The sequence below is a fragment of the Cornus florida genome, unplaced genomic scaffold (genome assembly GCF_030987335.1).
Source record: "Cornus florida cultivar Cherokee Brave unplaced genomic scaffold, ASM3098733v1 CherokeeBrave_3.0.0_Hap2_Chr05, whole genome shotgun sequence".
In the NCBI taxonomy this organism is placed as follows: Eukaryota; Viridiplantae; Streptophyta; class Magnoliopsida; order Cornales; family Cornaceae; genus Cornus; species Cornus florida.
Window position 1 is genome coordinate 48,549,686 of NW_026775575.1, and position 24,835 is coordinate 48,574,520.

The 24,835-nt window shown below is 36.9% G+C and overlaps 1 protein-coding gene and 1 pseudogene across 1 annotated transcript; both read left to right on the plus strand.

Annotated features, from left to right (window-relative positions):
* Positions 1 to 209: 209 nt before the first annotated feature.
* LOC132309251 (trans-resveratrol di-O-methyltransferase-like) lies at positions 210 to 2,306 on the plus strand. The gene is made up of 2 exons (XM_059807572.1): positions 210 to 992; positions 2,007 to 2,306. The coding sequence occupies exons 1-2, from the start codon at positions 210 to 212 to the stop codon at positions 2,304 to 2,306; spliced, it is 1,083 nt and encodes a 360-aa protein (XP_059663555.1).
* Positions 2,307 to 19,624: 17,318 nt separating this feature from the next.
* Positions 19,625 to 19,722, plus strand: LOC132310804 (small nucleolar RNA R71; annotated as a pseudogene).
* The last annotated feature ends 5,113 nt before the right edge of the window (positions 19,723 to 24,835 follow it).

Here is a 24,835-nt window from a genome sequence, read left to right on the forward strand (position 1 = left end):
TAATGAAGACCCATGTAAATGGAAGGAAAATGACACTTCTATATAAAATGATTGGCCATTGTTATATTAAAAAAATATGGAAAAATTGAAAGAGTAAACTATCTTTTTTTATTTCTGCTCATGCTTGCTTGTACTTCTGCCACTTCCTATATATATATAGATCAATATTTTTAGAGTTTTAAGCAAAAACATTAGACAGCTTAATTAAGATGGATATGATGACCAATGTTGAGGTTGATAAAGAGCTGTTTCGCTCTCAAGCTCACATATGGAACCACATATTCAACTTCATAAACTCTATGTCACTAAACTGTGCAGTTCAACTTGGCATACCAGACATCATCCACAAGCATGGACAACCCATGACTCTCTCCAAGCTTGTTGCAGTGCTCAACATCAACCAGGCCAAATCCATGGGTGTCTATCGCCTCATGCGCATTCTAGTTCACTCCGGCTTCTTTGTGAAGCAAAAGCTATCCCAAAATGATTATGAAGGAGAAGAAGAAGGTTATTTGCTCACACCGGTTTCTCGGCTCCTCCTCAACGATGAGCCATTGAGTGTGAGACCGTTTTTGCTAGGCATGCTTGATCCTATTATGACAAAGCCATGGCATTATGTGAGCCAGTGGTTCCAAAATGACAATCCCACGCCGTTTGCCACGGCTCATGGGAGGACATTCTGGGATTATGCAGGCCATGACCCAATATTTAACCATTTCTTCAATGATGCCATGGCTAGTGATGCAAGGTTGGTCACGAGTGTGGTTATTAAAGAATGCAAGGAGGTTTTTGAGGGGTTGAATTCAATGGTTGATGTTGGTGGTGGCACGGGGGCTCTGGCCAAAACCATCGCCAACAACTTCCCACATTTGCAGTGCACTGTGTTTGATCTACCACATGTCGTTGCTGGGTTGCAAGGGACTAAGAATTTGAAATATGTTGCTGGGGACATGTTTGAGGCAATTCCTTCTGCTGATGCTGTTCTCTTAAAGGTATAAATGGGGTTATATTTTGTATTTTTGGTTATTTACATACATGATATTTTATATTTAAGTCACTACTTAATTTTGAATGGGTTAAATGTTATCCCATTAAATGCATCCGATAATTAAGCATTTTGAATCACTTAACATTAAGTTTAGGTGAGTATATATTAAGTGATAGTGACTTCAAATTCTAACAATATATAGACTAGTGTTAATCGTAGCTGTCCCATTTATAGGTAATTTATACTATATCCCATGTTGAAAAAAAAAAACCTATATATGATAATGCTTGTGGTATGGCATCAAATGATATTCATTTGGAGTAACTAATCGGATTGAACACAATTTTAATTAATTAATTTAGTAATTGACGTAGTAGAAAGCTGTGAATTGTTGAGAAGGAAGAAGGGTTACTTTGAATCCACGAAGTAAAAAATTCATAGAGAATTCGAAATATTATTGATAATTGAAATAGTTATTTTTTTTGCACTTACTTATATTTATAATAAACAAAACCCTATAATTGTAAAGGAAACAAATGCTAAATATAAAAAATAAATTCAAAATAAAAATTCTTTCTATTAATTCTGAAAAAAATAAAATAAGAAACCTAAACATTAAAATTTTATAAATTTAAAGTCTTAAAACATTCCGACTTCATTTAGATCACAAACAAAAATCCTGAATAATCACCGAACCTCTTAAATGAAGGTTTTCATCTGAAAAACGACATGACCCAGTAGTTGAAAGCTACTGAGTTTTGCTCAATGGGTCATTTCCATCCAAAAATACGACTCTTTTCATGCCAAAAATGGACTTATCAAACTGTCCAAAATTCTATCCTCCATTAGTTATTTGTTCATTTAAAGCTCGGTTAATTAGGGAGTTTTGTGGCATATGTTTTTTTGACAGCACACTCTGCAGGTACGCATTTCTCTTTTCTATTTGAGTTTTCCCCATTTTCAATCATAGTATTGGAAAGTTTTTACTAGTCATAATTTGAGTTCAAATTACACGCAGTGGATAATGCATGACTGGAGGGACGAAGAGAGCGTGAAATTACTGAAAAAATGCAAAGAAGCAATTCCGAGCAAGGACAAGGGAGGAAAGGTGATTATCATAGACATGGTGGTGGAAAATGAGAAAGGAGATGATAAATCTATAGAAACGCAGCTCTTCTTTGATGTGCTGATGATGATTCTGCTCCCTGGTAGAGAGAGAAACAAAAAAGAATGGGAAAAGCTCTTCTTTGACGCTGGTTTCAGTGACTACAAGATAACCCCCATGGGTTTGAGGTCTCTCATTGAGGTTTATCCTTGATGATAAAGTACGTACTGTTTTATCAGTATTTGGCTGCGTGTTTAACATATGCATGGTTTAAGGATGTTATGTATTATTTACCGATCATATTGGACTTGTGTGAATGTCCGTACTTAAGAATAAAGTATGAAATATCATCATATCATATGTTCAATAAAAAAGGGAGGTGTAGTTTAACTGCTTGATTGCATTTGGTTCAAGCCTAGCTGCTGGAGTACTAAGAGATTAATATATGTCTGATCTGTGTTGTCACAGCAGACCACAACAAAGCAAAAAAACAATCAAGAAATATCAGAAATGAAAAATCACACAATAGACTAAATATGGAGATTTATTTAACTAGGTTTTTTTTAACCTACATCCACCATCAAGACAGTAAAAGATGACGAATAAAGGAAATGTACCAGTCTTCAAATCTTGACGCCAAATTAAAGGAAGATGTCCTAGGGAGCCACGATGGTAATCGAGAATGTGAAGCCAGGTTCCTCAGAAAAGAGGTTCGGTAACAAGAAGAAGCGCTTTGAAATGGATATAGCGGCTACGTACCTTTGTCTCCTTATCTCGAATTTCAACCTGGCTATGATAACAGAACACTTTGGCCAGGCTAGAGTGAGATCTTCAAGAGGAACATTTCAAAGACAAAACCATAGCCAATCATGAGTGAACAAAGAATGTGTTGAGATTTTTACTTTTATAGTACAGATGTAGAATTGAATTATTTACTCCTTAATTTAGGGCTAATTGGTAGGTAATTAATTACCTATTTTAGCTAGGTCCTATTTGATAAATTGAATGTAACACCATCAGTGTAAATATCGAATATAGTTTTAATTCTCATATTCTTTCTCTGAATTTCAAGATGGTATTAGAGCCTACTGAAAAAAAAGCTTTGAATTTCTTTAAACCGTACCTCTAAAATTAAGTCAAACCTAAACCCTCAAAAAAATATTTTTTTCTGTTTCAAATATTTTTTTCTTCCACTTTATTCCTTCGTAAATCGCACTAGTATAGCAGATCGAGCTGCTAGCCTCGCCGCAACACAAGAATCGTCACCGATGATTTCTTTGCAACCAGTCACCACTCCTCACACTACTGCTCTCTGCCGTCACAGCCATTGGCAGATTTGCCCCTTCTCAGGCGGGAAAACTGCTGCTCCCTGTCGTCACCAGATCTGCCATCGTACCTAGCATCGCTGCCGTCACTGATCTCTGCCATCATGGCCATCGCCGGATCTGCTCCTTTTCTCGCCGCGAACTCCCACCAAGTACCGCTACATTCTGCCTCCATTCTATTAAAAAATAAAAATAAAAATAAAAAAAGTCAAAGTTGCCGCCGTCGTCATCACCAGTATCCCAAATATGAGCTTTGATATTCTTGCCATCAACATTAAAGCTTCTAGTGGCGAACTCAACACACTGATGGTGAATTTTCATCATTGATGTCGCCGACCTTAAATAGCATTGGTGTGTGTCGAGCACCAACGTCTTAAGATATGCAAACGAGTGTGTATATGCAATGTGGCCAAGTTTTAAATTTTTAAAAGCCACTACTACTTCTAACTAAAAATATAGTTAGTGTGAGTAGGGATCATCCCAAGGGATTGTGGGCGTATTTGTAATGGAAACAATGTATAGGGTTAGTAGGTCGAATGATCAAAAGGATGGTTTGTTTGGTTGATTAAACTACAATGCAATTGAAATAAGAGCAAGTAAAAGTAATAATTTAGAAAGTAGGGAAAAAGATACGGAGGAGAGGACTTGGGGTACTAGAGCTCACCATTAAGCTTGACTTCACTAGACACTAGCAATTGTATATCAATGGGGAAGTTGAATTGTAACTTGTGTGTGTGTGTGTGATATTAATTAAAACTAGACATGGATGGCAAATAAGTATAGATTGTCTTGCCAATTCAAATGGAAAACACAACCTATCAAATGAAACCAAAATCCATTAAATGAAACCACAATTTATGAACACATAACTATCTAGAGGCATACACCCTTTGCATTCACAAGTATGGAACACCAAGGAACAAGAATAGGTTGTCCACCTATCTATGAATTTAAAGCAATTACACTACATCTATACTAAAGACATGAAAATTAAACTAAGTAAGTTAAAGGTGTGGCACAATCCATCAAGAAACAAGTGTGAACCATCAAACAAATTACAAGAATGTCCAATTAAGCACTATGCTTTGATCATCACTAGATTAGCTTCATCCATACACATAGACATGCATAAATTCCATTAAATCTAGAGAGAAGCACATGAATCATCCATTCTAGTATACATAGACATATGAGTAGAAATAGATAATCTATTAAAAGTATTAATCCATACACATCAAGTACAAACCACAAGATATATATATAAATCCAAGATGAAAACATTTATTATAAGTAAATCCTCAAAAATATACAAAGCACTAAGTCTAGGAAGCAAACTTAGGGGTTAATCTAGCCCCAAGTAGAAGTTTAGCCACTCATTCAAGTAGTCATCCAACCCTCAAGGGCTATCTCCATTGTAGGAATAACCTCCTTCTTGATGGAAATCCTAGAAGAATGGAAGAACTCCCAAAGATGTGTAAAAGTTCTCTAATATCTAGCCTCCTCTTTAAGATAGATGATACGAAGATATGATGATATGAATATCAAGATGTGAGAAGTGAATCCATTCTCCCTTATAAAAGTGACTCAAAATCCTTATATAGGAGGCTCAAGTGTCACACCCAATGTTCTGGATTCGTGCACTAGGGTCCTTGCAATGATTGCACCATGAACCAACTTTTAATGAGCTGGAAATTTTTTTTTTTTTTTTTTTTTTTTTTTTTTTTTTTTTTTTTTTTTTTTCAGACTTGAGGAGGTTCGATCGATCGAACTGTGTTGAGATTGATCGAACATTGGTGAGATCTATCGAATACTGCAGAGATCGATCCACCCTTAGTGGTGCCTTTTTGAATAAAGACAAATCTCTGAGATATTTTCAGATATTTTGTGAAAGAGACAAAAATGGTAGGCGGGGTGGTAGGTGTGGATAAGATCGAATATTTTTGATCGATCTGAGAAAGGTTGGATCGATCGAACATGGTGAGATCTTTTGGAATAGGCCAATTGCTTGGATACATCTTGGAGTGTCCAGATCGATCTTGCTCTAATCGATCGAAATAATGTTGAAATCGATCGAACATTGGTGATTTTCCACACTTTGCTTCATTCTGCTTCCATTTTGCTCATTTCTTCCATTCAGCTTAAGATTGCTTCTTTTAAGCTCTTATTTGGCTAAATTAACTTATTTTTGAGATAAGCACCTTAAAAAGGTAATAACATGAAATTAGTCTAAGATGGGAAAATAAGATAGATAAAGGTCCTAGAATACCTAAGCTTAAGGGATTTAAATGTGCACTTTTCAGCGCTCATCACACTCCCAAACTTAAATATTGCTAGTCCCTAGCAATAAACTATAAAGTAAATGAATGAAATGAACAACTATACAAGTATAAACTAGAAAGTAATAAATGAATAACGCCACTTTCGTAGGGAAAACGATTGCATTTAGTATATGCAACAAGCCTTTTAAACCCCTAGGTTACCCCTAGTGGACAAGTGAAGTCTCGTGAGGGTTTTCAGAAATGATACTCACAAACATTAAACTCATTCTCACAAAAGAGGCACCAATATTGCAAACAAGCATTGGGAGAAACTACCTCAGGTATGCAATTTTTCAACCATTTCCAAGTAATCTCCCAATATTTCAACATCAAACAAGCAAGTATGGTCCTCCACACATCAAGAAAATGATTATGCAAATCAAAACAACACTAGAATCCTTTTTAAGTGGACCGGGATCAAATGTGTTGCTATTTAAGCCAACTAAAGAAATGATAACATCTTTACCCTCAAACTAGTATACAAATCTAGTCCCAATCATCAAAACAAAGAGTGGACCTTTTATTAAAGCTTTATTATTCTAGGTGCGCTTATTATTTTCACTCTTTTTTTTGTTTTTTTTTTTTACTAACCTAAGGATCAAAGATGGAAGTATGGTGCAATGTGTTGATCTATTATTAAGCTCTCTAGTGATCTATGAGGTCGAGCGTTAGGTCAATGACTCCCAAACCAAACGGCTTTAGGGTACTGGGTGTTGAAACACCCTTAAGGACTTACAAGCTCAAATCAACTAGGCTAAAAATCAAAACAACTTCTATCTAATCATTTCTCACTTCTCACTTTTTAGGAGAAGTCCTCACTTTTTTATTACTTTTGCAACTTTTCTTTTTCTTCTTTTTTTTTTTTTTTTTTTTTTTTGAAACCAATTATTAACTTAGAGTTTAGGCCCTCCACCTTTCGGCGCAAGAAATTTAGTGCTTGATGAGGCTAGAATTCTGGCTACTCATAAAAAGGGATTGTTATCCATTTTTGTCAAAATGAAAGCTTTCAATGCACTACTAGCCCAATTGGGATATAACCAATTCAATAATGGGATGATTTCACTTACCTCCCCTGAGATTAGACGTAATTACAGGCAGTACCCCTTACGTTTCAAATATTACACCGTCCTCTCTAAAGGTTTGCTCCGTCGTAACACTTAGCCCCTCCAGTGAGAGTCAACGTAGGTCAATGATGATTTTTGATGACATCAGCTATTACTTTTGTATTAAATTAACCTATATATCCAAAAAAAAAAAAACAAAAAATAAAAAAAAATAAAAAAGCAAACAAACAAATACTTCCAAAACCCCAATTTCTCATATTTTGACTGGTATCTGAATCAAGGGATGGACGGAGCAAGACATCAAAGAGGTCTTTAGGATATATGTGTGTGTTATGATGTCCCAAATAGAGGTGCATGAGGGACTGGTCGGGACGGCGAGCAAGGACAGACGGAACATCGGGCGGAAGCAAGCTATGAATAACCCACTGGGGACAAGCAAGGATGTGCTCAATCGACGGCGAGCAAGAAGAACGGCGGTGACGCGGTGGCGGCAGTGTGGCGACGAACAATGAGAGTCACTATTTCGGCGACGGCAGATGAGCAAGGATGTGCTCAGTCGACGGTGAGAAAGAACGGTAGTGCCTCGGTGGCGCCAGAGTGTGGCGACGAACAACTACTGGAAGAGTCGTGATTCCGGCTGCGATAAGCACAGTGGTTTTTCTGATGACGGTGACCGTAAGGACTGGGTCTGAATTGAACGGTGGTAATGCTCTTATTGGTGCTTACCGGCTTGAGGTTTGAATGGTGTGCAAGCAGCTCGGAATGGCGGTGAAGGACGGCGACCTCGGAATGACGTGCACAGGCTTTTATAGATGACGATAGATGACGGATCTGCTGTCCGTGATCACAGGGGCTATAGAAAGAGAAAGTGAGCGTAGCGACGCAAGATACCGATGGTGAACTAATGAGCTAGGCGGTGAAGCGGCGCTCTGATCCGGTGATGAAGTGAACTGAAATGGCTGCGGCAATGCACAATCTCAACAGCGAAACCGACCGGCGGTGAGCAAGGATGTCGGTGCTGAAGTTTGGTTGTTCAATTCTATAATTGGGGGTAGCTTTTATCATTTTGGATTTTGATAATTTTTTATTTTATATAATAAGGGTATCTTAGTCTGACAAGAATGTCACCGGAATTTAACTCCGGTCACATTGAGGGGAGGTTTTTGTAATTTTTGAAACGTAAGGGGTACCGCCTGTAATTACACCTAACCTCAAGGGAGGTAAGTGAAATTATCCCTTCAATAATCAACAAAACATGTACCCCACAAATGAATGCTAGTGTGCGCCTGTGTTAGTGTAGAATCCTAGAGTGAATTTCAAAACAATCATGATGTGGACCACAAGTGCAAGCAAAATAGCAATCTTTCGAAAAATTTACTCCTAAATGGCATCCACAAGGCATACAAGGAGTATTAGACTCTCAAGTCAAGTAATTTTTAAATTTTAAGCAATATAGTCCTTAAAAGATCAAAATCACAGCTAGTCATGGACCAATCATAGAAAATTCCTCAAATACACAAGTCATACTTAAAATTTTGAATGGAAAGTGAACACTGCAATTAACACCCATTACCCTCAAACTTAAATGGCACAGTGTTCTCAATATGCAAAGAGAACAAAAGGAAAGAGTATAGCAGTGCAATTAAAGCAAAGAATGGCCGGGACATAAGTATCCAAAGTGGGTGGTTTAACCTTCCTGAACTTGGAATTGACTATGGTCCTGAGAAAATGGCACTTGGATAAAACTCATCAGATAACAAAAGGGATAATAACAGTGCACAGTGAATATGCAAGTGTAAATGGGATAATAAATGAAGTAAAGAGAGAAGAATAAAGGTGGTCCTAAAAAAAAAAAATAAAAAAAAAAATAAAAAAATAAAAAAAATTGGGCAGCACTCTCTCTCACTGAAGTCACTGTGATGCACCTGATGAATGGAGTCAATCACAGATAAATGTATCAATATAAGTTCTGACATCCAAAAATATATTGCATATATGGAATAATAAAAATAATGTACATCATAGTGTCTGGCCAACAAACTAGCCGCAAAAATATCATATCAGTATCAAAATAAAAGGAACGGATCACTGATATATAAATGAAAGAGAGGAATAGAGATCAGGCAGAGGAGGTTGGGCTAGCGGGGCATAATCCCCGGATATCTCTGGATATGCCCTGCAGCGCAGCCATAACATCCAAGCGGAGAGATGCCATATCTGACCGAAGAGAGATAACGGTGTCTTCTAAGGTCTGTATACGCTAGCCTAGACTGGGTGTTTGTGCTGGAGCATCAGGTATGACTGGGTTAGGAGAATGATACTCATCTTGACTAGGCTCCAGGAAATGTAATGGTGACTCTACCTAAGCGTGATGCGGTGACTCTAGTGCTGGCTCTTGCTCTAGATTAATATCCATATGCATGTCCGCAGTTGCCGGTGGGTCTGCTGGATCATATTTTGCTTGCACTATTGCTGCTCGGCAAGCTCGGCCTATTCAGCTGCTAAAACCACGTCCTACTCTAAGCTTTTTATAAGAGCATTGTAGCTCTTATTCCAGTCTTTCTTGAGAAAGCTGTAGGCCCCTTGCTTTGGACGCTCTGCTGGATGGAACGGATAGCGCTGATCACGAAGAATCTGTGTAATAAGATATGCAAATGGAAGGAACTTGGTTTGCTTAGGCTTGGCTTTACTGACGTAGTCTATATAAAACTTCATCATAACACTCTAGTAGAGTGTCAAAATAGATACCCAATGGCCAAAAAGTCTGAACGCCTCTGGATCTTATGGCCCATTATAAATACGTTTCAGTACAAGACCGAATTGAAGAACCAAAGATCATTAGGCAATTAAATCTATGTGGCGAATGTCTCTTCAGTTGCATAGTGGCCAGTCAGTGCAACGGCCATGTCTGCGTCAAAAGGCCTCCTCAAGATAGGATAATGAAGGTCGGGAAGGCAGGCATGAGGGCACCGAGAAGATCTGGCTAATGTGTCAACTATGATCTGAATGGGGTAGCCATCAATGGTGGTCTGCAGCTCTGATAGATTACCCTGGGCCAGTCCGAGGTTCTGGAAGAACATCCGAATAAGCCGTGGGAAAACAGGATAAGTAACTAGCGCCAGAATGACTGAAATGCTGCGTCGCTCAATCTCGTCAAAAGTTGCCCGAGTCAAGACTGACCAGGAGAAGAAAGCAATATCAAATATTGACTCATGTGCCACTGAAAGGCGTGAGTATTGACTGAGAGGTCTGTCTCTGATCTAGCCTGGTTGTGCCGGTGGTGGAGAAGGAGAGGATATATGCTCAGCCTCATCAGAATAGGATGAAGATGCAGAAGCAGAAGAGGCAGAGCGGTCAGATTGAGCTAGAACTGGCTCCTCATACTGCTCAGGCTACTTAGCCTACTCTGGAGATGGATCTGGAACTGGATCCTGTGCAATGACCCGGTCATTTGACTCTCTTTCCTTTTTTCTAAAATTTTACTGATAAAATTTTTTCGTTTAATTTTGCTTTCTGAGCTCTGTTTCTCGAAGCTTAGTGTCATCTCGAGTGCTTGGAATTGGTTTTCGAGACTCTTTCGTATGGATTGACAACTTCCTTCGAGGACCGAGTCATTTCTACATTTTCACTTTCCGGATACTATTCACTTTTCGTCCTTTTCCCTATTATGTCTTTTCTCCGTTTGTCAGTTTTCGGCACAACCTCACTTTTCATGCTCGGAGTTGGTTTTTCACTTCACGTGTTTTCATTCTAAGTGGTTTCCACGAAATATGTATCTTTACTTTTGCAAGAAAGTACTCTGGTTGCTCCCGGTGTCCATAGGGGCATGGATGCACAGTTCTTCAGAATCTTTTTCATTTCTTAGGGTGTTTTTCATAAATATCTTTTAAAGATATTTTATTTTAGGGGTTTTTAAGAAAATATTTTTGGAAGATATTTTCATTCCGGGCTATTAGTGCAGTTTTCACTTTTTGGAGGGGCCATTATGCAATTAATGAAAGTTATTGCAAAAATACCTCATTTTGAGTCTGGATCCTCGTACGGGATTCATTTTCACATTTCATTGAGTCGTGTACTCTTAGAATTTCCTTCTGGTCATTTTTCTCCAGTTTCAGAGTTTTTGGCCCTAGTTACCGTCGAACTTGTTCGGGGTATATCTCTCTGCTCGGGACTTGGTTTTCGATGCCGTTTCTTCCATTATTCATATTTTCTCATTTTGAATCTTTTTTGTTTATGGACTTTTGCCGTTTGAGTGCGTCTGCTCAAATTTCACTTTTCCGGACCAAGCAGGGCTCGTTCGGGGCACTTTTAGGGTTTTCCTATAAAAGGGGGGTGAGACATTTCATTTTTCAATTTCTCCTCCCTTCATGCACGACCTGAATCTACCATGGAAGCCCAAGGGGGGCTGCCACCCTTCTCCTCTCATTTAAACCTTCTTCCCTTTGTTATAAAGTCATAGTGCCTTTGCGTTTTGTGTTTGTCTTGACGATGCGCACCTTTCACCCTTATTAGAACCCGTTGTTGGCCAAATTTTAAGTTCGAGTTTGAAGTCAAGTTGTGATTTTCATGGGCTTCTTGGTGATTCTTGTTCATCGTGTTGTCCCCGACAAAACCCTTCGGTATCGTCGGATTCGGAGCACTTTTATTTCGGTGGGCCTTTGAGATTTTCATCTTAAATTGAGGTAGGGGGTGTTATAATTTATTTTCTTGTTATTTTGTATGCTTGTGATGCTTATACAACTTGTTTACTTGCTTTGATATCAAATCTAGAGATTTTATTTACTTATTTTCTTGTATGAGATTTGATTTTCCCGGTTACTCATAACTTGGTTTAAACATGTAGTATGATAGAATATTACCCTTTGACATGGTCATTGTCATATATTAAATTGAGAGCTTTTGGACAAGTAATGAAGTTTTTATTTAATATTTATCTTAAGTGAAAGATTAATTCATGTAGCCTTATCTAACTTGAAATCAATATGTGTTAGCATATTATGTTAGGCTTTAATGCACTCTTCAACATATGTGAAATTGAAAGTAATCGGGGATGTTTTGAAATCTAGTAATAATTAATTAATTTGATTAATTAATTTGCTCCAAGTGCACTATTCATTTTGTTGAAATTCCGACTTGATATCCATGATGTGCATGCCATGTACTTTCATATATATTAAATCTAAAGTATTTGATTAGGTTTTGAAACCTTTCATTTAATTATTTTCTTGTTTAAGATTTAATTCTCATGATGGTAAGCACATTGGAATTAAATTGTGGCATGCTAGTAAATTAGGCCTTGGTATGTTGAGTAACATATATTAAATTCGGAACATTTGAATAAGAATTGCAAAACTTATTTAATATTTATCTTTTATGAAAGTTTAATTCACATAGTTGAAACAAGCATGAAAACAACTTGTAATGTGAGATTAAATAGGCCTTGACATATTCTCTAACCTACGTTAAATTGAGAGCATTTGGATAAGTTTAGAAATCTAGAGATTTTGAATTAAATGAATTAATTATAAATCTAATTAATGGTTCCACTAGTTTGATTGAGTTTTAACTTGATAATGGTATTGACTTGGGCTTGCTCACTTGTATATATCCATTTAGGGCAATTTGTGGTTATTTTAGAAAATCTAGAGATTTAATTAACATGTTTCAATTAAACTCTATTTTGTTGTCTTAATGATCCAAATTAGTTTTTGAGTTGGTTTGTGTAGTGACTATACCATGTTGTTTAACATATTTAAAATTGGGATCATTTGGATGAGATTGCATTTTAATATTGAAATGAAATTGTTATAGCGTGTAACGAATCGCACATTAAAGATTCGACATTGTGAATGACATTGTGGACTTGAACTCTAGGATATGGGTTGTGTGGATTCAATCTTGCATGTGCATGTAAAGTCATTCCTAGACATTATTTGAGATGTATAAGTTTGGTTTAACTTATTGATTTTGCATAAGTTTTGAACTTATTGTTTTTGGAGGCATATAAGGATCATGTTCATGTGATAGCTAGGGTTTGGCCCTAGTACGGATTCGTGAGTTTCCTAAGTCATATGAAGTGCGCAATAAGTAGTACATTGTGGGTCGTAATTACCTGGAATAACTTATACATGTGCGCATTAGGTAGTACCTTGCGGGCTAGTAACCCGGAATAACTCGATTGGTCTGCAACCAAGGATCCTAGTCTTTCCACTATTTGATTTTGCATTTAAATTCAAGTTGTTAATCATGGATTACTTGTAACTTGTGAATTTGTGCTTATCTTGCATTTTAGATCTTATTTGTTATACTTGAGACTGTATATATGCTTTGTGTATTAGATCTTATTTAGTATACTTGAAACTGTATACTTGTTTTGTGTATTTAGATCCCATTTAGCATACTTGAACTTGTATCCTTGGTTGTATATCTAGACCCTATTTAGTATACTTACATATTGTATGTTTGATTTGTGCAATCGGATTTCATTTTGTATACTTGTGTTGTATATGCTTGTCTTATGCGTAATTCATTTAGCTGAATATACTTGTGCCTGTATACTTGATTCATAAGTTTTCTATGTTAATTGTATATTTGTATATGCATGCTTAGACATTGCAAAACTTGTTTAATATGGATTAGTATACTTGTAAATGTATGATTCTATATCGAATATCATGTTTTAATATTGACTTGCATACTTGAGCATGTATACTTGTATGCTGTTGTTCAATTCAGTTACATGAGTAGCTTAGGATGCTCTCTGAGACTAACATTTGACATAGACATTAGGTGGCATGACCCTTTTTAAATTGTTTCAAGTCAATGTAAAAATCTCTAAAGAAATCGAGTCGATGCATGCTCATTCTCTACGAGTAAACTTGTTTACTCACCCTGAAGTTATTGGGGCGCTGTTTCAGGTACGAAGACTTGGTTCGTGGTGCTTATCATTCATTGGGATGACTTATAGCTTTTAAGTTTCCATTTCATGCAAATTTTAGCATGTAATGCCTTTTTGTAGCTTTTTATGTCAAACCTTGTATCTTTGATTCCATTTATGGAACGTGTACATAAGTACACCTTTTATGATGTATTTGACTTGTATGAGATAAGGTCGGAGGCCAATGACATGTATATTGCATCCTATGTAATTTCTGATTTTATAAAATATTATGAAAATATTGAAAAATACCAAGTCAATGTCTCACCATGGTTGCATCAGGTGTGGAAATTTCATTTTTATTCTTTGATAGGGTCTTATTAATCATGTTTGAAGTGTAGCCAAGGGCCAAATGGTAATTTGAAGGCATTTGTTAATTTTGGTTTTCAAATTTCCTATTTCTTGTTCATTGCCTTTTTGGCCGTCGGGAGGTCGGATTTTGCATTGGCGGTATTTTTAAGCCGTGGACCATTGTAGCACGACCTAATAGGTAAGTTACATCTGTGTGCATGATCGTTTATGGGAAAAACCCTCTCCTTGGTGAAATGAGCCTTCTATGAAATCATTTTTCATTTTTATGGCATAATCTGATTTTAGGGCATTCTGGGGTATTCCTTCTGGAAATAAATTCCGGTCTTCACTTGGCCACTTAGAAAACGTGATTTTAGGGGTGATTTCTTCTGTGTTTTTCCAGAAAATGTCATATTGGTGCCGGAAATCCATCACAAAGTTTTGCTTTCTGATTTTTATTTAGAAGCTTTTTGGAGCCTCTTGTTCAGATTTCTTGGAGGGGCATTTTGGCCATTTCACAGTGCATTTTATTTATTTTCGTCCACGAAGGGGGGTAGAAAATTTGATTTTGGGAGGGGTTTCTTCTTTGCATTTTTCCAGAAAAATTCATCTTCTAGCCCATTTCTGCTCTCAGTTGTGGACAGATCTTGTAGCAGCTTTTAACCCTCTTGGTCTAGACTGATCTAGGGGTATTTCGGGAATTTTTGTTAAAAAATAAATTTCGTTCCTGACTTGGTCACATAGAAAACGTGATTTTAGGGGGGGTTTCTTCACAACATTTTTTCACGAAATGTCATCTTGGACCTGAAAACCCCGCGTCAAATCTGTTTTCCTGTGCGCATATGCACTATTTGAAAAAGTCTGTTGTAAGGGCTATTTGGGGATTTCACCTCAAAAATTAAATTTTCTTTCAACATGGTCAGCTTGGAAAAATTATTTTGAGGGGGGTTTCTTCTTTGTGTTTTTCTAGAAAACATCGTTTAGTGCCTCAAAACGGTACACGAATTTCAGCATTTTGCCCAGGTTACTATTTACGACCACGGTGACGTCAAAACTTTGTTTTGACTTTTCTCTTCCATCTGGACTCCAAATCAAGTGATTCTTGAGTGTAACTTGATTAATTTTTTGCTTTCTTCCCATTGGTGTGCTCAGTAGCACCCAATTTTATATTTTTTGAAATGACCATTTTGCCCTTGGGGTTATTTTTGTCCAGTTTTCTTGTAATTCATTTCCGCTACTTTCTTTTGAATTCAGTGACTTCATGGGAAGTTAAGAATTTGTTTCGGGAATGATATATATTTTAGGGACGTCACTTCCATGTAAAATGACTATTTTGCCCCTGGGGGCTTAATTGTTATTTTTTTGATCTTTTGCTTCCGCGTCAGTTCTCATTGAGTTCCATGACTTCACGGAAGGTCATCAAAGTGTCTTAGAGTTGTGTTGTGCCTTGGGAGACCGTTGACTTATTTCTTGCTTCCGTATCTGGATCCGCTATTGGGTTAATTTTCGGTTCATCACAGGACACGCTGGGCAAAAAACCAGGGTCGTCACATCTTGAGCATGTGAAGGTCCTACCTCCTCCTCTATACATGGTCTAACTCTCCGCTCATACTGTCGACGCGCAACTATCTTAACCTGTGCCATGGCCTGCAGAACAGAAAAGGAAACACTTACAATAGAAGTCAAAAAAAGATAATAAAGAATTGAAGTACAGTATATAGAAACATGTATGTCAAGTCAGATAGATAACTCAGAATAATGTATATGAATTTATGCAAGTGATGACGCAGCCAAAGAATCAGTGACTAAGTGAAACATGCTAAACAGTATAAGTATAGAATGCATCTAATGTGGAAAACACAGGCATTGGGCATAAATAAGATAGCATGGAACACATAAGATATTGTGTGAGGTGTAAAATGCAAATCTGTGATGTTCGATCGATCAGGAAAATATGAGATTGATCCAAGTTGGATCGATCAGGACTAAGTGAGATCGATCTTTCTCTGATCGATCAGAGAAAAATTCGATCGATCGAACTATTGTGAGAAAATTGAAAAGTCACAGATCTGTGACGAGGATGACACGGGGGCCTCCCGAGCAAGCTCGTGGGCCCTCTCACAGATCAATAACACAATAGTGGTCACTTAACTTGGCACGTGACCCCCAACATCAAATCGAAAATGAAAATATGCAAAGATATATATACATATATAGACATATGCTTCAAAGATCAAAAAATGAAAAAAATTCATCATGGAAACTTGGATCTAATCATGGAAACATCAAAAACATATAGGTTAAAGCTCGAAAATGGAAATAAAACTTAGAACTCACCATGCCGAATAAGAAAAGTGGAGACGAAGGAGATGAGATGAGATCGAGAGGTGGAGATGAGATTTCGAAGCTCGGGAAACTCGCCAGAGGCTTCGCCAGAGGTTGGGAAGATGGGTTGCAGCGGTGGGAGGTGATGAGGGTTGAGATCGATAGCCAAATCAATCAAATGACCCAAGGTTTCTATTTTTAAAAACGATCTCCACCCTGTTCGATCGATCCAGAAAAATCTATGATCGATCGAACATAGATCGATCTAAAAAGAACTCAGATCCATCTAACCTTGTAAAACATACTTTTGAAAATTTTGAATATTTAAAAATTCAAATTTCAAAATTCAAAATATTTTTGGATTTTTGGAAAAATAAAAGTAAAAAACAAATAAAATAAAATTTTTTTTGGAATTTTTGAAAATATTTGTAAAGAAAATGTTCTTTTTTTTTTTTTTTTTTTTTTTTTTTTCCCTTGGATTTTGAAAATTTAAAATGAAATTATAAGTAAAGATTAAAATAAAAATCTTTTTGAGGTTTTTGAAAATAAAATAAAATAAAACAAACATTAAAAAAAATCAAAATGTAGTTAACATCAAAGTCAAAGTCAACTAAGGAACACAGATCGATCAATCCAAGATCGATTTGGAAGATACTTCAATTGATCGAGCTGGTGAAAACTTGCAGACAAGTTTGAACGATTAGACAAAGAGCTGTTTTTCAGGGGTTCAAAATTTTTTCTAACTGTTGGAACTGAAGATCGATCCAAGAAGAAGTTGGATCGATCTTGGAATTTCAGATTGATCATAAAAAACTTTGCACGATGGGATAGAGAGGTGATTGGATGTAGGTATGATGCAGGTATGAAGTTCGATCGATCGAACCTCTTTTGAGATTGATCGAATAGGCATGAAATGCCTATTTTAGAACTGAAAATGCAGGCATTCCCAATCGAAATCCCTAACCATGTGTATGAACCCAAAAATATATCTAGATGACGCAAGAAATGAAAGATAAAATAGAAATGAGGGAGGAATAGGGTTGTAAACCCTACGAAGCATTGCTAGTCTTTAATGTCTCTAGCAAGACTTTGGACTCTTTTAGCCCGGATCAAATATCTTGTTATGTATCTCCTGTTTGATGGGGTGAAAGGCATTTTGAACCCCACCCAACAAATGGTTCTCTAGATAACTTGTTGGATTTGATTAAAAAGATATTGATGGTCCTTGATCTATGCAACTCTTAGGCTTCCATGCCCTTTTAACACAAGGTTTTGAAATAACCATTCTTGAATTCAAGTTCAAAGGTGAACTCTTAGAACTTCCACCTCTAAGCAAAGACTCAATTTTATCAAGTTCATTTTCAAGACACCTTTCTACAGCACACACTTCTTTATGTTTGTCCATTGAATTTGGGGTTGGATTAAAAATATTCAACTTCACTTTCATGTGGCCAAATGAGATTTTCATTATCCTTATCCGAAAATTAACGTTGGCATTTGCGGTTGCCAAGAAGGGACGGCGAAGGATAATGGGAATTTGGCTTTTTAGATTTGGAACCGGTTCCGTGTCAATGACAACGAAATCAACGGGGAAGTGGAACTTATCAATCTTAATCAAAACATCCTCAATGATACCCCGGGGCTTTTTGATGGATTGGTCAACAAGTTACAAAACTACCGACGTCGGTTTTAGGTCTCCTAAGCCAAATTTAACATGTACCGAATATGGAAGAAAATTAAAACTTGCTCTTAAATCAAGAAGAGCCCAATTAATGACATGGTCACCAATGATGCAGGAAGTAGTAGGTGAACTAGGGTCCTTAAACTTTAGGAGAGTGTTATATTACAAGATGGAGCTCACTTGCTCGGTTAAGACCACTTTCCTTGGTACTTGGCTTTTGTTCTTCCTTTTTTGGGTGCAAAGATCTTTTAAAAATTTGACATAAGCCGAAATTTGTTTAATTGCATCCAAGAGTGGAAGATTAATCCTCACTTGCCTAAACACGTCAATGATTTCATTGGTCTTGGTCTTGGTCTTTTACTTTTCAATAGAAATGGATCCTTTCAAGGCATCCGGAAATGGAGCTTTAGGCTCAAAAGCTTTTTCAAAATCTTTCTTTGAAGAATCTTCAACACAAAAAGTTTTCAAATCATTGTTCAACCCATCTTTCAAATCATTTTTTACAACTTTCTCAACATGATCATGCACATGCAATAAAGGAGGAAAAAAATGTGAAACGGGACGGGTGCCAACTTTCAGTTGCACCAGTTCACTCTCTTCATTAGACATACTCACTTGGTTGTCCACAATTCTCCCACTTCTTAAGGTTGTCACCGCATTGACATATTTGATTGTGTGACCTTCCGTTGAGGAACGGAATGAGTCTCCACAACACATTGTTGCTTTGGTAGGGCATTTAAAGGCATTTTTCCCTTCCCTCTAGCATTCAACGTACTAGCTATTTGCCCGACTTGGGTTTCTAGCTTAGCAATGGATTGAAAATGAGAATAAAGGAATTGAGCGTTCGCCTCTAGAGTTCCTAGAGCGGTCAACATTTTTTCTTCAAAAGCGGGACTCCTAGAATTTCCTTGGGAATACGATGATTGGTTAGGAAAATGAGAATTAGAGAATTGATTTCCATGTGATTGAAATGATGATCTAAAACCTTGGGAACCTTGGCTTTGCATTGGAGGTGGAACATATTTTCCTTGAAAACCACCTTGGGGAAGGTTTGAGCTTTCCCCTTGGCCTTTTCAAGAGAAATTTGGATGGTTCCTCCAACTTGAATTGTAATGGGTGCCATAGGGATTATTCCCTTGGTTGACAAATGTCGCATTAACTTGCTTATGATTCTCGCTTTGCGCATGTCCATGGGGACAATTAGAAGTAGAATATAAAATACTTGAACAAGTCATGCAAGATTCACTAGATGCACGATCATTAACATGATTAGGGGAGGAAGAAATTTGATTCGCCAAATTTTGGTTGATCAAGAATTGATCAAACCTTTGAGATAAGGATTTCATCTCAGTGGCTATGTCATTGGAATTGCCAACTTGATATAAGTCAACATTCTTCCTTCCACCTAGATTTCTACCATTTTTAGAGGATAAAGATCTATGCATTGAGTTCTCACTCATACTTTCATACAATTGCCACACATTATTTTCATGCTTGTCAAGATAAGAGCCACCCATCGATGCATCATCCATACCCTTGTGATTATCCGGTAAACTTTCAAAAAAATATTGAACTAGTTGCCACTTAGGTATGTCATGATGTGGGCACTTCCTAAGCAAGTCATTAAACCTTTCCCATGCCCCATGGACCATTTCCCCATCCTTTTGAGAAAATTCACGAATGGAAGTTCTCATGGCATTGGTCTTAGAAATCAGTAGTACTTCTTCAAGAACTCTTGTTGCATTTATGCCCAAGAAGTTATCAAAAAAGGCCAAAGATTGTTGAACCAATATTTTGCCTTGTCTTTAAGGGTAAAAGGAAAGAGTTTAGGCCTTAAAACCTTTTCTAGCATGTCTGTGTATCTCACGGTGGAACACACTTCAAGAAACTCATTCAAATGCTTATAAGGTTCTTCAATTGGAAGTCCATGATAGTTAGGAAGCATTTGAATAGTTTGCGGTTTAATTTCATAATGATGTGCTCTAAATGGGGGCAATTGAATGCATGTGGGTGCATTGTATTCATTAGGCACATAATGGTCTCTTAAAGCAAGAGGAGGATTTACAACCCGTGGTGCTACCTGAACACCTTGATTACCTTGAATTATGGGAGGTTGTGGAACAAACATTGGCCGAGGCATTCCCAATGGAACTTGACCTTGTTGTTATAGGTGAATGAATGGTCTAGGTATGCCTAATAGAACTTGGATGTTATCGTGATGCACATTAGGGTGGAGGATTCCTTGTTGGTCTATATGACCAAGGTCCTCCACATAGTCGTCATTTAGTTCTTCCATTGGTGAAATGGAGTGATGAGACCTACCCTTCCCTTAGGATTACGAACAATGGATTCAAAATGGAAATTAGGAGGGACAAGAGTAGGATTCAATGACCTACGACCATGCATGCACTAGCAAAACAAATAGCAAACAAATAACAATCACTTCGCCCTAACAACAAATCAATCAATAAATCTCCACATACGATGATCCCATACTCCCATGTTTAAACAATATGCAAAGAAAAGTAAATTACCTCTACGCGGGCTCACGATACATCTAAGAAAGTAAAAACATGCCTCCACGTCGGCCGACGATTTAACTAGAGATTGAGTTAGAAAGATCTCACAAAGGATCCTTAAGCAACTTCAATTCATTTTCAAGTTTCAAGCCTTGCTATGCTTTGCAAATTTTTAGATTTTAATCATTTTTTTCTTTTGCTTAGCTTCACTTAGCTTCCTTGCTTCCTTTGCTTGATTTCCTTGCTCAATTCACCTAATCAAATAAGAACAAACACAATAAGCAACAAAAGTAAAATAAAGTAAAGACACGATCAAAAGAGTACTAATTCCTATTTGTTTCTAAAGAAATACAGCATTGCCAATTCAATCCCTGGGAACGGTGCCAAAAACTTAGTGCGTGTCGAGCACTAACATCTAAAGATATGCAAAAGAGTGTCTGTATGTGCAATGTGGCCAAGTTTTAAATTTATAAAAGCCATAACTACTTCTAAATAAAAATATAATTAGGGTGAGTAGGGATCGTCCCCAGGGATTGTGGGCGTATTTGCAATGGAAACAATGTATAGGGTTAGTAGGTTGAATGATCAAAAGGTTGGTTTGTTTGGTTAATTAAACTACAATGCCATTGAAATTAGAGCAAGTAAAAGTAACAATTTAGAAATTAGGGAAAAAGATATGGAGGAGATGACTTGGGGTACTAGAGCTCACCACTAAGCTTGATTTAACTAGACACTAAGCTTGTGTGTGTGTGACCTTAATTGAAACTAGGCATGGATGGCAATTAAGTATAGATTGTCTAGCCAATTCAAATGAAACGCACAACCTATCAAATGAAACCAAAATCCATTCAATAAAACCACAATTTATGCACACACAACTATCTAGAGGCATACACCCTTTGCATTCACAAGTATTGAACACCAAGGAACAAGAATAGATTGTCCACCTATCTATGAATTGAAAGCAATTACACTACATCTACACTAAAGACATGGAAATTAAACTAAGTAAGCTAATGGTGTGGCACAATCCATCAAGAAACAAGTGTGAACCATCAAATAAATTGCAAGAGTGTCCAATTAAGCACTATGTTTTGATCATCACTGTATCAAAACATTTATTACAAGTAAATCCCCAAAAATATACAAAGCACTAAGTCTAGGAAGCAAACTTAGGGGCTACTCTAGCCCCAAGTAGATGTCTAGCCACTCATTGAAGTAGTCATCCTAACCCTCAAGGGCTATCTCCATGGTAGGAATGACCTCCTTCTTAATGGAAACCCTATAAGAATGGAAGAACTCCCAAAGATGTGTAAAAGCTCTCTAATCTCTAGCCTCTTCTACAAGATAGATGATATGAACATATGATGATATGAATATCAAGATATGAGAAGTGAATCCATTCTCCTATGTAAAAGTGGCTTAAAATCCTTATATAGGAGGCTCAGTGTCACACCCAATGGTCTAGATTTGTGTACTAGGGTCCTTGCAATGATTGCACCATGGGCTAACTTTTATTGAGCTAGAATTTATTTTTTTTCGAACTTGAGGAGGTTCGATCGATCGAACTGTGTTAAGATTGATCGAACATTGGTGAGATCCATCTAATACGGTAGAGATCGATCCATCCTTGGTGGTGCCTTTTTTAATAAAGAAATCTTTGAGATATTTTGGGATATTTTGTGAAAGAGACAAAAGTGGTAGGTGGGGTGGTAGGTGTGGATAAGATCGAATATTTTCGATCGTTCTGAGAAAGGTTGGATCAATCGAACATGGTGAGATCTTTTAGATAAGGCCAATTGCTTAGATACATCTTGAAGTGTCCAGATCAATCTTGCTTTGATCAGTCAAAGTAATGTTGAGATCGATCGAACATTGGTGATTTTCCACACTTTGCTTCATTCTGCTTCTACTTTGCTCCTTTCTTCCATTCAGCTTGAGATTGCTTCTTTTAAGATCTTATTTGGCTGAATTAACTTATTTTTGGGATAAGCACCTGAAAAGGGTAATAATATGAAATTAGTCTAAGACGGAAAAGTAAGATAGATAAAGGATCTAGAATACCTAAGCTTAAGGGATTTAAATGCGCACTTTTCAGCGCTCATCAAACATATTCCCTATTAATATGCTTTAATAGCATATTCATGTTTTTTTTATCTGCCAGTTTTTATTTGAAGCCAATTTTGTTTTCTTTCTTTTTTTTTAAATTAAAAATTAAAAAAAAAATGTGTGAAAAAAATATTGAATCATTTGGAGCAGACAAGTCTGCCTACAAATGCACTCATTGCCACCAGACTAGTCATACCAAATATCGTTGTTTCAAACTTGTGGGATATCTGGAATGGTGGGATCATCGCCATTGGAAGAAGAATTTAACGAAAACCTCCACTACAATAGTTATTAAGACAACAGATAATGGTGGTAAGGTTTTTAATATTTCTACACCTGTTGCTAATAGTGAATGGATAATTGATTCTGGTGCTACAGATCACATGATAGTTGATTCTTGACAGGTCTCACCTCTTAATTCATCCTCACACAAATTTGTTTCTACTACCAATAGGACTTCGACCCCAGTTATTGGGAAAGGATCTTTGACACTCACTGATAATCTGCATTTAGATTCTAATCTTTTGTCAGTTTTTCAAATAACCACAGCTTTATCTTGTGTTGTCATTTTTTGGCATGATTTTTGTGTGTTTAAGGACATCCAAACAAAACAGACAATTGGTTGTGGTATTAGGTGAATGAAACTATATTACTTGGACTTGATGTCCAAAAGTTTCAACAAGCTACGGCAAGCATTGACAATGGATGGTTCTGAGGGGGAGAAAAAGACATCTGAAATCTGGCTGTGGCATTGACATCTGTGGCATGCTTCCTTTAGTTATCTGAAAAAATTATTTCCTAGTTTGTTTGCAAAATTTGATGTTTCTAGTTTCCGCTGTGATGTTTGTGAACTAGCAAAGAGCCACCGTGTTTCATATCTATTATGTTTGTATAAAAATCCACTTCTTTTTATGATTATACATTGTAATGTTTAGGGTCAGTCCAAAGTCACTACTTTAGGTGGGTCTCATTGGTTTGTTACTTTTATTGATGATTGTACCAAGATGACCTGGTTGTGCTTGATGAAGTCCAAAGGTGATGTGAACTTATTGTTTTAGATGTTTCATAAAATGGTTAAAACTCAATATGAAGCATATGTTTAGGTTCTCCATAGTGACAATGGTGGAGAATATCAGAGTTTTGACCTTCAGCAGTATTTTCTCGAATATGCTACTCATCAAAAGGGGTATCGCAGTTATCACCCTCCAACTCGACGAATATGTATCATAATGGATGTTGTCTTCCATGAAAACTCGATATATTTTTCCTCTATATCTGAACTTCATGGGGAGTACTAGAATGAAATTCAGACTCTAGATTATGATTATCACATTTTTAAGGACAGCGATTCTAGTGTTGATGACTCACAAGTTAGACCAACCAATCAGGAATCGGGCGAATTGGATTCGAATGGTATAAGTTTGGATCAAAGTGGTGATGAACACCCAGAAATAGGAAGTATGGCGCCAACCCCATCGTCGTTCGAGTTTGAGTCCCTCACAACTGATATATCAAACCAATCGCTTGCTGAAGATGTTCCTAATTTAGTGCCTGAGCCACTCAGAAAACAATTACCACCACGTCACACTAGAGGTATTCCTAAACCTACATATGAACCCGAACTTTTTAGTAAAGTTAAGTATACCATAAGCAATTATATGTCAAACCATCATTTGTTAGAATCAAATTTGTCATTTGTAAATCAATTATCTATTGTATCTATTCCTAACAGTGTGTAGGAAGCCTTAACTGACCCTAGGTGGAAAGCAGCACGCTATGAATGGGGAGATGAAATCATCGAAGAAAAATGAAACTTGGTATGATACCCCTAGATTCTAGAGCCACGGGGGATTAAGTTCGTGTACGGATCCGAGGGATACCAAACAATTAAGTATATAAACAAGCATTGAGTACAAAAGAAATAAAGAATAAAGAATATATAAGTTAGAAGAAATCTAAATAACAATCCTTAGAGTTTTAATTAAATAATCCAATATTTTCAAAACCTCCAATATTATTACAACTCGAGAATCCATCTAGTGGACCCCTAATAATATCCCAACTGGAAATAAAAAACTAAACTAAAAAGGAAATCCAAAACTAAAACATAAATTAAAGACTTACATAATCGGAAGAGTGTGTGACTATCTCCGCTCAGCACGAACAAGTTATA